The sequence below is a fragment of the Lasiodiplodia theobromae genome (assembly GCF_012971845.1).
Source record: "Lasiodiplodia theobromae strain AM2As chromosome Unknown scaffold_11, whole genome shotgun sequence".
In the NCBI taxonomy this organism is placed as follows: domain Eukaryota; kingdom Fungi; phylum Ascomycota; class Dothideomycetes; order Botryosphaeriales; family Botryosphaeriaceae; genus Lasiodiplodia; species Lasiodiplodia theobromae.
The window spans coordinates 840,129-856,175 of NW_023336311.1; the positions used below are offsets into that span (position 1 = coordinate 840,129).

General features: G+C 54.2%; 4 protein-coding genes across 4 annotated transcripts; 3 read left to right on the forward strand and 1 right to left on the reverse strand.

Moving 5' to 3' along the window:
• Nucleotides 1-6,878: 6,878 nt before the first annotated feature.
• On the forward strand, nt 6,879-8,156 carry LTHEOB_4387 (Kinase-related protein; the record flags this gene model as incomplete). The annotated part of the gene is made up of 4 exons (XM_035513415.1): nt 6,879-7,399; nt 7,452-7,524; nt 7,581-7,764; nt 7,924-8,156. 4 exons carry the CDS (start codon nt 6,879-6,881, stop codon nt 8,154-8,156), a joined length of 1,011 nt encoding a protein of 336 aa, XP_035375091.1.
• A 339-nt stretch (nt 8,157-8,495) lies between these two features.
• On the forward strand, nt 8,496-9,286 carry LTHEOB_4388 (Kinase-related protein; the record flags this gene model as incomplete). The annotated part of the gene is made up of 2 exons (XM_035513416.1): nt 8,496-8,535; nt 8,583-9,286. The coding sequence occupies 2 exons, from the start codon at nt 8,496-8,498 to the stop codon at nt 9,284-9,286; spliced, it is 744 nt and encodes a 247-aa protein (XP_035375092.1).
• A 76-nt stretch (nt 9,287-9,362) lies between these two features.
• On the reverse strand, nt 9,363-9,914 carry LTHEOB_4389 (Transcription initiation factor TFIID; the record flags this gene model as incomplete). The annotated part of the gene is made up of 3 exons (XM_035513417.1): nt 9,363-9,669; nt 9,725-9,806; nt 9,857-9,914. The coding sequence occupies 3 exons, from the start codon at nt 9,912-9,914 to the stop codon at nt 9,363-9,365; spliced, it is 447 nt and encodes a 148-aa protein (XP_035375093.1).
• Nucleotides 9,915-10,096: 182 nt separating this feature from the next.
• Nucleotides 10,097-12,861, forward strand: LTHEOB_4390 (Chorismate synthase; the record flags this gene model as incomplete). Its single annotated transcript, XM_035513419.1, has 5 exons — nt 10,097-10,119; nt 10,179-11,175; nt 11,419-11,549; nt 11,603-11,964; nt 12,014-12,861. 5 exons carry the CDS (start codon nt 10,097-10,099, stop codon nt 12,859-12,861), a joined length of 2,361 nt encoding a protein of 786 aa, XP_035375094.1.
• Between the last annotated feature and the right edge of the window lie 3,186 nt (nt 12,862-16,047).

A 16,047-nucleotide genomic window follows, 5' to 3' on the forward strand; every position in this document is an offset into this window, starting at 1 on the left:
GCAATATAACGGCGCGGAGGCTTCATTCCGGCCGACGACATTCTTAACATCCCCAATACCACTTCCACAAGGCCTACAACACGACCGAGGCTCCGCTCTACCACATATCGGCGGGCAGGTCTACAACATAACTGTCAGTCACCTAGCCAGCAACACGACGGCACCACAGCGCGCTCGGCCGACGATATCCCCAACATCACATCGGCGGCAACATTACAACACGACTATCGGCTCCGCTCTACTATATATCAGCGGGCTGCCCGGCCGAAGGCCTGCAACACGACTGTCAGTCACCTAGCCCGAGAGGCCTTCGCCATGCAGTCGCTGATGCTGACCGCGGCGCCGCTCTACCACATCTCCGCGGGCTGCCCAATCGACGACATCCCCAATATTACATACCGCTTCCACAAGACCTTCAACACGACCGTCAATCACCTGGCCCGCGGGGCGTACGAGGTCATCCAGCAACAACACGCCGACGCCACAGCCACCATCTTATGGTCGACGAGCGAGCGGGCCGCGGCAGCCCACAGCGGCTGCTCTCCCGCCTACCGACCTCTAGCTTGCCCATCCCGAAATGGAAGACAACGACAAGGTCTTCCGTCGACACGCAGCTAGCCGCGGTGGATGCGTACTGAACACGACTGTCGACTGTGCGTCGGAGCTACATAGCAAGTCGAACTACCTGATCATTCACGCGGACTTGCCGTCCCGGCTTGGTACGAGTGGTTCGAGGTGTCGATTTGCGCGGGCAAGACGCCTCCTAGCATGATGAGGACTTATGCCGGAGGCGGAGCAGGATATAGCTACGTGGCAAGTCGAACTACCTGATCATTCACGCGGACTTGCCGTCCCGTGTCGATTAGCGCGGGCAAGACGCCTCCTAGCATAATGAGGACTTATTGCACGCTGGTGCTGGAGGCGGAGCAGGATATGGCCTGGGGCATGGCACAGGTCCACAGAAGCTCCTTATGAACGCACCTTCCGATCAGCGAGACGACGGTAATATCGATAGTGGCTGTCGTTGAAGTTCTCCGGCGCTTTGGGTTAGCGGGTTCGCAACTAGGGTTTTCGTAGCGTAGATAGCCTTGAACACAATCGACTTCTCTCTACTTTCTAGTAGTATTCTTAGCCGTTTCCTTCTTCGTGCCTTCGTCAGCGAGCTGCCTAACAGCTGGCTTGCTGACCCGGCTGCCAGGAAACTATACGTGCCGGCAGGCGTCTCGCAGTAGAGCAACTACAGCCGCAACGCATCTGCCGTGCCGTTACACGATTCCATTTGAAATCCGCTGTAATGAAGCCCCGCATCAGTGTCGCGCTAATGCGGCTGGTCACTGGCGCGCTGCAGTGTCCATGTTTCGTCACGTTGCATGTAAAGAGACGCGCGCCACGCTGTCAATCAGTCAACCCACATGGCACGGTCCCTATTGTAGGGAAATCCCCCACCAAAGAGGTCGCTTTTGGGTCGTTCGTCACTAAACGAGGTCGTATTTAGAACATTCGTTATCGAAAAGATCGTGTTTAAGTCGTTCGCCACTAAAAGAGGTCGTATTTAGGTTGTTCGCCACCAAAGAGGTCGTGTTTAGGAATTTTCTTTAAATAACTGGCCGTACTGGCGCGTATGGAAAAGATCGAGGGGTATTGTAACGCTAATTCTAAGCTGTTACGTTCCGAGCGGTATGCGACGGTGAGAACGGCGAGAACACGGGTAACTCTACGCCGCAGCCCATTTGGAGTCGGCCGTATGTAGTGGAGCAGTGAGCCAGCCTTAGCTCTTTTGCTCGGTAACAGAGTGACTACTACCCATAGTTTCCATTGCAGCAGTTGTTGTCGAGAAACCTACATGGAGAGCAAAGTATACTGCGATCTACTCGGACAGAAACATAAATTACCAGTTAACACTTAGCCAACCGCCCTCTACGGTCCTACAAGCAACCCTACCATCTAATACTCCGTCGACACGGATACTATTGCGCTTTACCATCGCGGCCAGCTTATACGTGCCAACGGCCTGCTTATACGTACTAACGGCCTGCGTATAGTCGGGTATCTTAGCTGTAGATTAGCGGGATAGGCCGCGCGTACCACGTAACTACCCACACTAATCCCGGTGTTAATGGCATCGAATAAGGCGGGTATAGTAATGGTGTCTAAGAACGTTACTACGTCGGTAAAGACGACAGTCGCGGTATTAATAGGGCGAGCTTCTAGACCAACTACGGTGCGTTGTGTTGTAGGAAATAAGTAATTGTATTTTACTAAAAGTGTGTCACACGGTCAGTAAAATACTACTACTTGCCAAGAATGGCTATAGTTTCTTACTCGGTTGCGACTTAGCGCTAGAAGGAATGTAAAGCTAGATTCTTAAGAAATTGCTTATACTATAGATTGCTTTCTTTACGACGCTTCGTCGCGGTTATAGATGTCTTCTATACGCTAGTAGGTACATCCTCCTAATTACCTACTAAGAAAGGGGCTAAGTGGCTTCTCGCTACTAAGCTTTTTACGCGGCAATAGCGACAGTAAGCGGCGTTACTTCGCAATCTCTAAAACGCTACGTAAAGAATATATAAAGAAAAGCGACCCGTCTTCACCTTAAAACTTTTCCCTTATTACACGTGTATTGCTTACGAGGTCGAGAATTACGGTGCTTGGCATAGTATTAAGCTTATACAGCAAAACTACAAGAGAGAGCAACCCTATCTAAGCCACGAAACGCATACGAGTTGTACATCGTCGCATCTTATTTAGTTCTCGTCTAGTAATGTTTCGTCGTCCTATTAGCTCTCGATGCGTAGCTTTCTTTACTAAAGGTCCTTCTTATACGCGGCCGGAGGCAAGGCGGCTAGTTATCGGCGCGCTACTGTACCTATCTCTAGTATATTATATTCTTTAGAGAGTTCTAGACGGGGGTAAGCTATACTACTAACCCCGCGCTAGCGAGCCTTTTAATGCAGGGCGCTACTATATAACGTCACCTACTAGCGGGATCTAGACCAAACACCGGCTAGAGCCGTCGTTTAAGCTGGCAATGGCGCGCGTCTTAATGGACCAGCCACGTAATTGACAACAAGGATAGCATACACTTATCCAAGTAAGACAAGACCGTCATCGATACCGTAGAGTTCTTACTGTGCTGGACGCCACGCAGAACCGCAAAGGCTGGGCCACACTCGCCCAACGCGACAATACGCCCTACTCAGAACGAATTGCGAAGCACGCGTCGTCATTCGAGCATAAGTAAGCATTGCAGTCGCACTTCATTTGTCACCTGGGATAACATCGGGCACCATGTCTAGGCAGCGCACACAATGAGTCGAGACGAACTTAAACTGCAGGAGGACCGTAATGGCGCGCATGGTGTTGCAATCTACAGCTGGAACACGGCGCGCAATACCAGGCAGCACGTTCGTGGTAGACAGATGGAAACACAAGGGAGCTGATGCTGGCACCCATCAACAGGCTGCCTCGCCAGATGGCGCAATGGCCGATTGTATTCAAGGCCGTGCTGTGCTTGGTGGTGCTGTAAATGCTGCTCAGGATTGTTCCGCGGCGTCCCCCACAGACCAAACCCAACCCTTTTCTCGCAACCACGCCAAACTCAACCATCGTGGCCCAAATACAACTATCATCGAAACCTACCTATAGAAGGTCGATATTCCAGTATAGAAATAGCTGGTTTTCCATCTCGTTGAGATTCCACCGCGCCGTAAAAAAGGTCGATTTTAGCGGAGAGTTGGGTTTAGATCGAAAGAGGTTTTATTTAGGTCGTACGTCAAGAAGGCAGGTTGGGATTGGGTCGTTTGTTGCGAAAGGAGGTTGGGTTTAGGTTGTTTATTGCGAAAAGAGGTTGCTTTTGGGTCATCCATTGCAAACGCAGGTTGGGTTTGGGTCATCTATTACGAAAAGAGGTTAAGTTTGGGTCGTTCGTTGCAAAAAAGCTGTTGCTTTTAGGTCGTCCGTTGCGAAAGCGGCTGCTTTTGGGTCATTATTGGGAAAGAGGTAATTCTCCCATTTCTGTCCCGCTACTCTATCGGGAAGTATTAAGCACGTGAGACGACACCAAGCAATTAAGGGTTGTAGCCCAGCTCCCACGCAAACCCCACTAGGATTGGACGCATGCCGCGACGCATAAAAGTGCGCGAGAACCGCGTGGAACAGCTAGCATTAGCGGGAAGATCAACGCGATCGAGTGTACACCTTGAGTGGAGCGCTGTGCGAAGATAGATGCGAATGTAGTGACGAGGGGTTAGACGTTTGGGTAGAGACCCAGTATGAGCGGTCGCAGCAGTAAATGCGTTGAAACAAGAGAGGTTATGGCAAATAGCAGTGCTAGTAAGGCCTGAACAAGCAGAAGTAAAGGAAAGTCGATTGTTGTTGCTGTTAAAAGCTACCCGTGTTCCGTGCTCGAACAACTCTAATCTGGAAGGTAGCTAGCGGGCCTGCCTTTGTAAGCAACGAAAGCAAGGGTCACGCCTTCCAGCGTGACTACCGTGCTGAGCTCGCACACGCGCGCGCCCTGTAGAAGAGCATCACTCGTGTTGCAGACATGACATGCGAAAAGCACGCTCGCCCTCGGCTGCAGCTTATCTATACAACAGCGAGCCGCTGCGAGCACTTTCAAGAGTACGGACAGACGTAGGGAAGCCTTAGATCCCAACAGCTCGACATACTCCGAATTGTGGGAATTTCACATCAGAGACCGGCTAAACTTCGATATCTCGCGTTCTGGTGCACCTGCACGCGCCGATTCCTCTGGAATGCTCGACCCAGCAGTGTGGCGGTGGAGGAGCCCGCTGGGTCGCTTTACTACCGGTAACGGTTGCCGTTTTCTCCTTTTGCTGGTCTTAAGCCCTAAAAAGGCAATTACCAGACACGACCTCTTTCATGTCGAACGCCCCAAACACGACCCTTACCAAAATTTAGCTCGATACCAACGACGTGCATGGACCAAGGGTCTTGTTCAGGCAGCCAAGGTCGGGTTTAGGGCGTTTAGCATTAAAGAGGTCATGTTTAAGGCGTTTAGAGCCAAAAGAGGTCGTATTTAGGAATTTTCTTGCCCTTCTACCCGTTATATCGAGAGACTCCGGCTCCTACTCCTATTTCACGCCGCTTCCACGCCATTCACTCCGGCTCCATCCCGGACTCCACCTGAATCGAGCAACAGCACATTGGCGAGTCCAGCTTATCTGCGTAGAGCCCTATAGGTCACGACAATCTCTTACAACGACGGTCCATCTGGTCACACGCGGCTCCTTATGCGATGGCGGTGTCTCGTGCAAGATATGTAACTCCCGCTTATAGCGCGTACAAGCCAAACAGCACCAGCCATGAGAATCAGTGGCGGTAACCCCAGCAGCGAGCACCCAAGCGACGAGCATTAGGGAGGTATTCAAGGGGTTTCAAGCGTTTGCAACGCTTAGAGACGGAGAGGACGGCTCTATAGAGCCTCTCTTTCCAACCCTATACAAAAGACTCGAAGAAAACACCACGCAGACGACTCTGGGTTAGGCAGGAACAGTAGCTTAGTAACTGGTGGATTGAACGATCATGTTGTGATGGGGATGACGGGCAGCAGTCACTCTGTCACCAGACAAAGAGTACGCCAGTTCAGTCTACCTGACGGTCGACTGGCTGCCCACCAACGCTGATGTCACCAGAGGCCGACTGCCCGCAGGGGCGGCACGGCTCTAATGCCGCAATGTGGCTACAATTGGTGCGGTGTGACGGTGCCTGACGGTGCATACACGAAGAAGCTTTGTGGAAAGCAGCGAAACCACCAGCCGTTAGCGAGCCAAGCGGTGAAACCACGAGTAAGCTTTACGGCGACTCGCAGATAGATGTGCAGGCTGTTTGGCCTTTGATTGGCTATTCAACTTACACTTGAATGTGGAATCAACAATTCTACATTTACATCCAGACGATAGCTACCCATGGCACGAGTGAGAAACAAGCTCACGCAAGCCTTCGGCTGAAGTAGCATATCTACGGATAAGGCTGTAGGCGTTAGCTTGGCGCAATGACCACAATGACGAAGCACTACGCGCGTTCTACTCGAGTAAAGTAATGCGACCTGAATTGATTGGAGTGAAAGAGTCTTTTGTCTATAGGGCATGGCACAGCAAGAAACATGTAGGCTAGACGTGTTAGTAGACGAACGAAAGACTGCATCGTTGGTAGTACGACTATTTGAAGATGTTCGTAGGCTGGTTAGAAGGGGAGACGACAACGTACACTACACCGCGCTATAGCGTACACTCCTGCTCTACTTTTGTCACGTAGCAACTACTCAGCGAGCTTCAAAGAAATCTGCGCATGAATCATCAGATAAGAACTTCTCCCCATGGCCGAACGTACTGCCCCTCTTTCGCTACGACTGACCTACAGCGAGGATTGCGGGTAGAAACAAGAAGAATTAAGTATTAGTGGCAGCGGCACGGTAGCGAGAGCAGTAGTTAATAGTGGTTGCGGCGGCGGCGGTGATGTTGGTGTTGGTGAGGGTGGTGGTGAGGCACGGTGAAAGTGCTTGCGTCAACACCCGCTTCGGGTTAATTCGACCGACGCTAGACGACATGACCTACTACTGTGAACGCGTAGTCCTGGGCCAAATTCTGATAAGTTTTCGGGAGAAACAGGCCCCTGCCCTACACGCGGGCGCTTAGTCCTGGCTTCGCCTCTCAAGTGGTCGTGTCATCTGGGAGAGGCGGACCACAGCGGCGTAACTACGCCGCGCGTCACGTTTGGAGGCTGGCTGGCCCAATGTAGCGGCTTAATATCAGCAATGGTCTTGCGCGTGTCGAGTGATGCTGGCCATCCCAAGCAAACGCTGATGTTTCTGCCGGAGCAGCGACAACTGGTGAGCTAGGCTCGCCTGAAAAATGAAGACTCCTGCTCGAGCTGGCACCCTCGCTTCGACCGCCCTGATCCTGCTGGCAATCTTTACCATATTGCGCCACTCCGCGTACCTGGAAGGACGGTGGGCCTATGTCGACGGCCTCAAAGATGGAATCGCTGCAGGGTTGAAGGGCCACCTGGGCAACAGCGAAACCAAGAGTGTCGACCCAAAGTACATTGGATTCGGCACACCAACCCCCCTACAGACACCGCGCCCTTTCCCGGTCTCAACAGCAGAAGCAACACCAGAACCTGAAACGGACCAGAGTCCGGGGATACCCGTGCCAGAAGACAGCAACGACGGTCAGCCTCCAGCAGAAGACGCGCACGAGGCGGTGGACCCCCATGCGCAGATGGGAGGTAGCGAAGAGGAGAATGGTGATGTTGGACCAGACGAGGAAGAGCCACCGAAGAGCGGGTTTCTCCAGGAGCTTCCGGATAAGATTGTGGTGATGGGAAAATTGGCAGAGGAAGATACAACATGGGTGACGGAGAATCTGCCCGAGTAAGTGCACGAGGTGCCAAGGAGACGATTGATGAGACTAATGGCGGTTTAGCTGGCAGCATGCAGTGTACGCTGTGGATGACTTGACAGCAACACTACACACGCCGATGAACAAGGGCAAGGAGGTATGTAGAGAGAACACAAGGCAAAGTAGCGGCATGGCTGACAGGATGGATGGCAGGCAATGGTGTACCTGACGTACATTATCGAGAACTACGGCAACTATCCGTCGACAGTCGCGTTCGTTCACAGCCACAAGGACCGCTTCTGGCATTCGGCGGGGATGCCAGCGAGGAGTAATATGGTGGCGCTCAGAGCACTCAACATCGACCACGTGCAAGACGTGGGCTTCGCAAACCTGCGCTGTACGCTTGGGCCTGGATGCCCGGCGGAAGTTCAGCCATACCGACAAGACACGCCGGCCAATCGGCTGTACGAGAGAAACATGACGGCTGTGTGGGAGCTCTTTTTTGACACGCCGTGTCCGGAGGTGATCGCAGCGCCTTGCTGCGCACAGTTCGCAGTGTCGCGCCGCCAGATAATGGCACGGCCGGTGGAGGACTACGTGCTGTATAGACAATGGTTGATGGAAACGGAGCTTGATGACGACAATAGCGGAAGGGTGTTCGAGTACCTGTGGCACATTCTGTTCGGGCAAGAGCCAGTGCATTGTCCGGCGTATGCGTCGTGCTGGGCGAATGTCTATGGCGGGCTGAACTGGGCGGATCTTCACCACCTGGTGCACGACGGAGGCTGAGGTAAGAGTAGGGAGGCATGTAGCCAAAGTAGAGAGAGGTATTGATTTGTTTTTCGCTCATGTCGTGGGAGGAAGCTATCGTTGGGATGTCCGGACGATAGCTTCGTTGATTCTCTGAGCCGGGGAACCGTTGCCGTATGCTATTCTTCGCGCTGACATACCCCTCTGTATGGATGTAGGATGCGAGCACACGTGCGGCGTCGGTAAGGGTGGCCCTGCCCGACCGGGAAGCAGCCGCCGGAAGGCTCTACCCGAAGCTCGACGTCATGAGGCGCGGCGTGGACCCCGCCGATGCGTGAAAAGGCGGCGTGCCCCTCACCCCACAAGCCGCACACAACAATGGAGGAGCAAGTGGATCGCTTGGTCAAAAAGACCTGGGGTACGTTGGGCCCGCTCAAGCGCTGTGCGTGTGGCTGACTGGAACAGAGAAATACAACCAACTGCCGCGGTCGCAGCGGCTGCTGATTGGCGTCTCAGGCATCCCCGGCAGTGGGAAGACTACGCTCGCAGCCGAGGTGGTGAAGCGCGTCAACGCCCTGTATCGTGATCAGCTGCCGGGTGTGAGCGCCGGCGAACCGTCCATTGCTGCTTTCGTACCCATGGACGGATACCACCTGTCGCGTGCCCAGCTGGACGCCATGCCTGACCCGCACACGGCACACGCTCGCCGCGGCGCCCACTTCACCTTTGACGGGGACAGCTTCCTTGCTCTGGTCAAGGAGTTGCGCAAGCCGCTGGCCCCGGAGAGCCACACATTGTATGCACCGAGCTTCGACCATGCCACCAAGGATCCCGTTGCCGACGACATCGCCATCGCACCCACCACCCGTGTCCTCGTCTTCGAGGGCAACTACTTGACCCTGGACCGTGACCCTTGGCGCGAGGCTGCCCTCTTGATGGATGAGCGGTGGTTCGTAGAAGTGGACTTTGACACGGCCCGCAACAGGCTTGTGAGCAGGCACGTTAAAGCAGGCATTGCAAAGGACGAGGCCGATGCGCACAAGCGCGTCACCGAAAACGATTTAGTCAATGGCCGCCAGATTGTGGATGAGAGAGTGAGCGTCGACGAATTCCTAAAGAGCCTGGAGGACGAAGCATGGAAGCCCGACGCGCAGCGCGTTGGCCAGTAGAATAATGCAGTCGTAGATTGTTTGTGCCGGGGTATATCAAGCCATTCCAACGCCGTTCGCCATGAACATGGGTGCCTCAGTCTCTGGTGCTCTTCGCCTTCTTCGCCGCGCGCTCGTCCTTGCGCTCGTCCTTGCGTTCATCCTTGCGCTTGCCTTTTTTCACCTCTTCCTTCTGCGTCTCCTCCTTGCCGATCTGTTCGTCGTCGACAGCAAACACCTTCCGCTGAGATTTGATCTCCTTCTCCTTGTTCAACAGCTCCGTCACTCTGCCAAGCTTGACGGGGTCCTTGCGCAGGATGAATTTGAAGTCGTCGACCTTGATCTTGGCGCGGCGGGAGTAAGACGCGCAGAGGGCGGCTTCGTGACACGTCTCGATGATGAAGCTGGCCACAACATCAGAGCAGAGCTCGTGTTAATGGAGGGCAAGGCCGGACATACTCGGTAATGATCTCGTCCAGGACGCGGACGGTCTCGGGCAGCGGATTGCGGTCATCGCCAAAGGCGATCAAGTAGGCCTCGACTATGAGCAGGTTAGAGGTGAGCGCGCAGTGGCTGGGTGGACACGCGTACGGTCTCGCGTGTCGAATTGCTGGCCCTTCTGCCGCATGCGCATGCGCGGCTCCGTCATGATGGGCGATGCTGGGTGGGGAAGAGGACGCGGGTGGTGGAGCGGCGAAGCTTGCGACCGACGAGGCTGTGGCGCAGGCGCGCGCCGCAGGAGAAATAGTGGCCGCGCTGTGACGTGGAGCTTTGGAGCTCGCACGCCGCGAGCATTCCACCTTCCACCCATGCAACAGCCCGCACGCCGCCATGGTCGCAATTACGCTTTCAGGGTATCTCCTCTGCGCCTGTCCGCTAGCTCTGCACCGCGCTGACTCTCATCTCCCACTAGGCTCAAGTCCCTGTTAATTTTCTTTGGCCCGATGCTCCTGCCAAAGGTCATCCAGCTGTACAGATCCATCCGCGCCTCTTCCCGCAACCCACATGGCCGTATTCGCCCCATGCCTCCAGGCGTCGGCGTTGCGCTCAACGTGCTGTATGCGTTCGCCATCCTCGCATTCGCCGCCTCCTTCCCGCACTTTGCTCCCGAAAACGTCTTCCAAGCAACCTCCTCGCGCCTGCAGATCCCCACCGATACACTGTTTGTTCGCCTTGGCAAACTCCGGCCGCTGAGCCCGGTCGATGAGGCGCTAAAGTCCAAATTTGTCAACCTCGAGTCCAGACTACTATACTTGGCATACGGCCCGTCTGTGCTGGCCACCTGCCCCTTCTGCACTTCGGATGAGCCCTCGAGCTACTTCTACTACGCGTTGCCCTCGATCCTCGCACCACACCTCCTTCATCTTGCCGTGCTTGGCCTCGTTACGTCTTCGGTCATCTCTGGTCCCGAGGGTGCGCGGTGGAGGACCTGGGCTGCAATACTCGGCGTAGCTCTTGCAGCGCTTGAGGTGTGGGCGACTGGTACATACAACTACAAGCAGAATTCAACCGCGCTGCGCCTGGGCGACCTCGAACCATTCTACTGGCGCATGCGGTCGTTGCGCTACATCGGGTTTGCCCTGATGGATGGTCTACTGGGCTATGCCATGTACTTGACGTCGACTAACCGCTGGCTGGCCATGCCACCAACAATCTCAGAGCGCCTCGAGGAGAACACACGGATCATCGAGAGTCTGAGAGGCAAGCTGAGCATGCTCGGCGCCATGAAAAACACAGTGGCTCGTGACAAAGGGTTGCGCGAGCGCAACGCAGCTTACTGGGTGGATGAAGGCCAGTACATGGGGGAGATATTCGAGGATAGAGAGGTGGTGGACGGCATGCAGAACGCGCTAGAGAGAGTGAACGTGGAGATGATAGAAAGCCAGGCGGGTGGGATGGCCGACAGCATCGTAAGCGTCATGGAAAACATGCGCAAAGGAATGGGCGTGTGATTTCTCTATAGAGGCGGATCAATCTAGCGCCTTGCATTTATGCACGTGTGGAGACTACTTTCTACTTTGAAAAACGAAAGGGCATGCATGTGCAGGCCGGGCAGCGAAACGGTAGATGCCGGGGGCGGCACGCGCATGGCGTCAGCCCTACGCTTTTTTTTTCTGCCGCAGGAACAGGTCGGTTGTTTTCCGCCGACGCAGTTTCCCGCCGACGATCGGCCCATTTTTCCAGTCATACCGCAGCCCATTGTCGTCTACCAGCGCCCTCACCAGTACAGACCCCGATACCACACCAACATGTCGACCTTTGGCACGCACTTCCGCGTCACTACGTGCGTTCTAATGTTGCGCCCGCCGCCAACCGCAGAGCTAACCCACGCCGCAGCTATGGCGAGTCGCATTGCCTTTCCGTGGGCTGCATCGTCGACGGCTGCCCGCCCGGCATGCAGCTCACTGAGGCGGATATCCAGCCCCAGATGACCCGTCGTCGCCCGGGACAGAGCGCAATCACAACCCCGCGAAACGAAAAGGACCGTGTCGAGATCCAGTCGGGCACCGAGTTCGGTGTGACGCTGGGCACGCCCATCGGCATGCGTGTCATGAACGAGAACCAACGCCCCAAGGACTATGGCAACAGCACGATGGATCTGTACCCGCGCCCAAGCCATGCCGATTGGACGTACTTGGAAAAGTATGGTGTCAAGGCAAGCAGCGGTGGCGGCCGCAGCAGCGCGAGAGAGACGATTGGTAAGGATGCGCCTGACTTCTGCGCATGTTGTGGCTAACGTCCTCGCAGGACGCGTCGCTGCCGGAGCGATTGCTGAAAAATACCTGCGCCAGGCGTACGGCGTGGAGATCGTCGCCTTTACTGCTTCCATTGGCAATGAGTTCCTCTTCCCGCCTACCCCCGAGCACCCGACCGCCTCGACGAATCCCGAATTCCTCAAGCTCATCGATGAGATTAGCCGCGAGAAGGTCGACTCGTTCCTTCCCGTGCGCTGCCCCGACGACGATGCCAGCGAGAGGATGAAGAAGCTTGTGGAGCGTTACAGGGACCAGCAGGACAGCATCGGCGGCACGGTGAGCTGCGTGATACGGAATGTTCCTTCTGGTCTCGGCGAGCCGTGCTTTGACAAGCTCGAGGCCATGCTTGCACATGCCATGCTTAGCATTCCTGCCACCAAGGGCTTCGAGATTGGATCCGGCTTTGGCGGCTGCCAGGTGCCTGGCTCTATCCACAATGACCCGTTCATTAAGGCGGACTCGGGTGAGGGCCGGCCGAGGCTGACTACTAAGACGAACAACTCGGGTGGTATTCAGGGCGGAATTTCCAACGGCGCACACATCTATTTCAATGTCGGCTTCAAGCCGCCAGCCACCATCGGCCAGGCGCAGCGCACCGCTACGTATGACGAGGAAGATGGCGTTCTGGAGGCCAAGGGACGGCACGACCCTTGCGTGGTGCCTCGCGCCGTGCCGATTGTTGAGTCTATGGCGGCTCTTGTGCTCATGGATGCGGTTTTGACCCAGCAGGCGCGACAGACGGCTCGCAGTCTGCTACCTCCACTGAAGCAGACGGTCCCGTTGACTGGAGGAGGTGCTCAGGCTAATGGCGAGGGTGCAAGGATTGAGGCTGATCGGTAGAAAACGGCCACTTTGTCGTAGTCTAACAAGACTACCTCCGGAAAGGTGCAAGGCGGGTCCTAGAAAAACTACAAGGACAGGCAACAATTAGAGAAAAATCATCGAAACGAATTCTCATGACGACCATTTCAAACTGGATCTGCTCCACCCTGGCCCGTTGAAATCTGCTATTCCTTTCGTCACTACCTGCTTCTCATACGTACATGATGCATTGCATAACTCTAGCATACTCGACCAGGCAGTATGTATATACCTAAAATACCTCCAGATGCTGCAAGCAGGCTTCAACAGCGCTTTTAGTGGAGACGGGACTATGAGAAGACATTATTGGAGGTTTGGCGTTTAAGCGATCAGTTGCAGACGACAGGGGGTAGTGACTTGCAGGGATCAACTCCAACTGCCCCTCTGCACTTATTTCAAACGCTTGCAAAACTCTGCACCCAACTTCGTGGAATCGCCAAGCCTCCTGTTTCTCGCGCTGAAATGCAAAAAGCAATGCTGGAATTCGTGCCGTGAGTATATTTTCAACATCCCGCGCCACGACGGCTCCTTCTCGAACAAGCTAGGGTGATTACACGCGCGCCATAGCACTATGTTAGAAGCTTCTATTCTCGACTTTGGAGAGTTTCTTGGGAAGCGAACTGTGGCTAGAGGAAATGGTTTTGACGAGGTTCCAGCCGGAGAAACAGGTAAGCGGGAACACGTGGAGGAGCGGGCTGCGGGTAAGCTCCGTGCAGAAGGGCCGTTCCGCCGTGACGATTGCTAGATAGGGGCCGAATAGTAATTGCCGTCATTAAAGGCTGAATCAAACAACACATCCGGCCATTACTTATTGGGCCATGTCTAAGCGCCCCAACCCCAAAAAAAGCCTCGGGCTCACCCGCTGCGTAAAATTAACCACCTCCGATAAGAACATCATACCTTAAGCCGCACTGTGTCATTGCGGCCTTCGCGAACTTTACTATACCGGTCTCTACCGACTTAATTGTCTAAAGATCAATCTATTAATTCCTAGGAAACGCTATCAGACTGTAGTCTGCTTTCCACGCTGTTTACTTATATCAGTTACGCTTAACCTAGATAACAATATCTTTAAAACTCGATAAATTCTATTACTTTACTGCTGGCGACCCCGCGTTAAGTCGCTATCAAATCCAATTGCCGTGACATGACGCCGGTAGCAGGGATACGAACAGCGAAATTGCGTAGAGTATATTGTTAGAAGCTAGAAAAAATTTAGATAAAACGTAGCTCGGTCCCATACGGTCTTAGGCTAACGATAACCATGTATCGAAGCCTTCGGCGCTCGGTCGCGTTCTATGCCCTAGAGACCTGCTCTATTAGCGCATTCGGTAAACCCTGTCGTAACAGCTAGAGCCCCCACCCCCCCTTTTTTAAAAAAAAGCAATCTTTATATAGAGTCGGGACGCTTATTCTACGATAATTCTTTCTTCATTCACGAGCTAAAAGGCGCTGCTAACGGGGTTAAGAAATATGTCAGCGGTATCTAGATTCTACCATTATAGAGCCTGTCACTTCCCTTTAACCACCGCCCCCTTACTAGGTATGCGCAAAATGCTGCCGGAAACTGCCGCACATAGAGACTTGAAGTGCTAGTCCTCATGCGAGGTCTATTTAGTCGCTCTAGCTCTCTGTAAGTTCCGCTAGGTGTCACCGGCGCTACGCTGGATCCTGCTCTTAAGTAATGTAACACTCGACGATGGTGGTGCACTCGGGCTCTAGGGTATGTGCACACGCAGATATCTGTAGAGAGTTTAATGGCTCTTATTTAGAAATAAAAGTCACGAAGAATGTAAAGCCGTAGAGTGAAGTCTTCTCTGAGTCACAGCGGCTTCAGCGTTACCGGAAGCCCGCGGCACTGGGTCTGCGGGAGTGTGCTTGGAAGAATAGCGGGGCAAAGTGAGTCTAATAGTCACAGGAATAGCGTGTGATGTCTATGCTTCCTAAGTGGATCTAAGTTGAAATCCATGCGCGCGAGCCGAGCCGAGGCTCTCGCAGGTAGCGTCATTGAATTGAACTGCATTGCACCAATCGGACCAGGGCGCATTTTCGGTACACAACCGAGAGGACACCTACCAGCTTGTTGCTCGTGGTACCATCAAGACGAGTAAGATCTCACAAGACGCACTTACCTGTGAAGGTGCTCAGCGAGTGAGCGTAGCTCTCACATGGCCGATTAGGCCGTACCGTATGATGAGGCCACTGTGCTGGCTTGCATGACGAAAGACCAGTGCAGAGAAATTGGTGCAGACCAGGGAAGAGCCACGCGGCTGGGAGCAGACGCGAGCGATCGGCGTGCGCGTGCACAGCTGCTCGGGCCCACGCGACGCAGAAATTGCCCAAATATCCACCGTGTATCCTGCTGTCAATGCTCATTTGCGAGGTGCCCAGCCACTCTAACTCTGTATGAGAATCGCTAGGATGGCATCGTTCGGCGTAGCTCGTTGTGCCGCCTTGGAGATGAAGAAGAGAAAAAGGCGACAAAGAGGTACGTCTTTACACGGACCTTTCTTCCCCCAACTGCCCTTCTGCAGTCCGCTGAAGTTGTGGTGGGCACGACTGCGAAGCCCTAACAAGTCTTGGTGTGGATTTGCCGCGGGTAATTGAATACTTTGGCTTTCTTTTGCTTCGTTGAGGCAGATCAGGCGGCAGTGTTCGCACCTTGGGAGAAGCGCTATGATGGCAGGGCCAGTCGAGTCAGGGACAGATTGACCCACAGCGCTGAGGCGGGTTTCCGGCTGCTGGGTTTAGGCTCGCGGCTGAAGCTCACTAGTGCGCGAGTATGTCGTTTTTCAGTCGAGTTTTCTGGCAGCAAGCTGCGCTGGGCATGACTGAGACCAGTCACCAACCATTGCGATCGGACGTCGCTGCTGAAATGCGGCACACGCATGAAAAGCTACGACGAAGAATCTGTCAACTTGTCAAGAGTATTCTAATGTGGAGTCGGAGGCCGTTCCGGGATCTTGCTTTGGACTTGACAATCATGGTGGCCATGCTTCATCTGGACTAATAGATAACATCGTTAGCTAACTGGTAGGCCGAGTAGTCTCCCGTTGCAACTCGTCTCAGCATCCGCAAGCACGCCGACCCAGCCCTCCGAAGTGTCGCAATTGACGGGCGTATCACACGGAACGCTGAAAGTCCGATCTGTGCCGCTGAACGTAG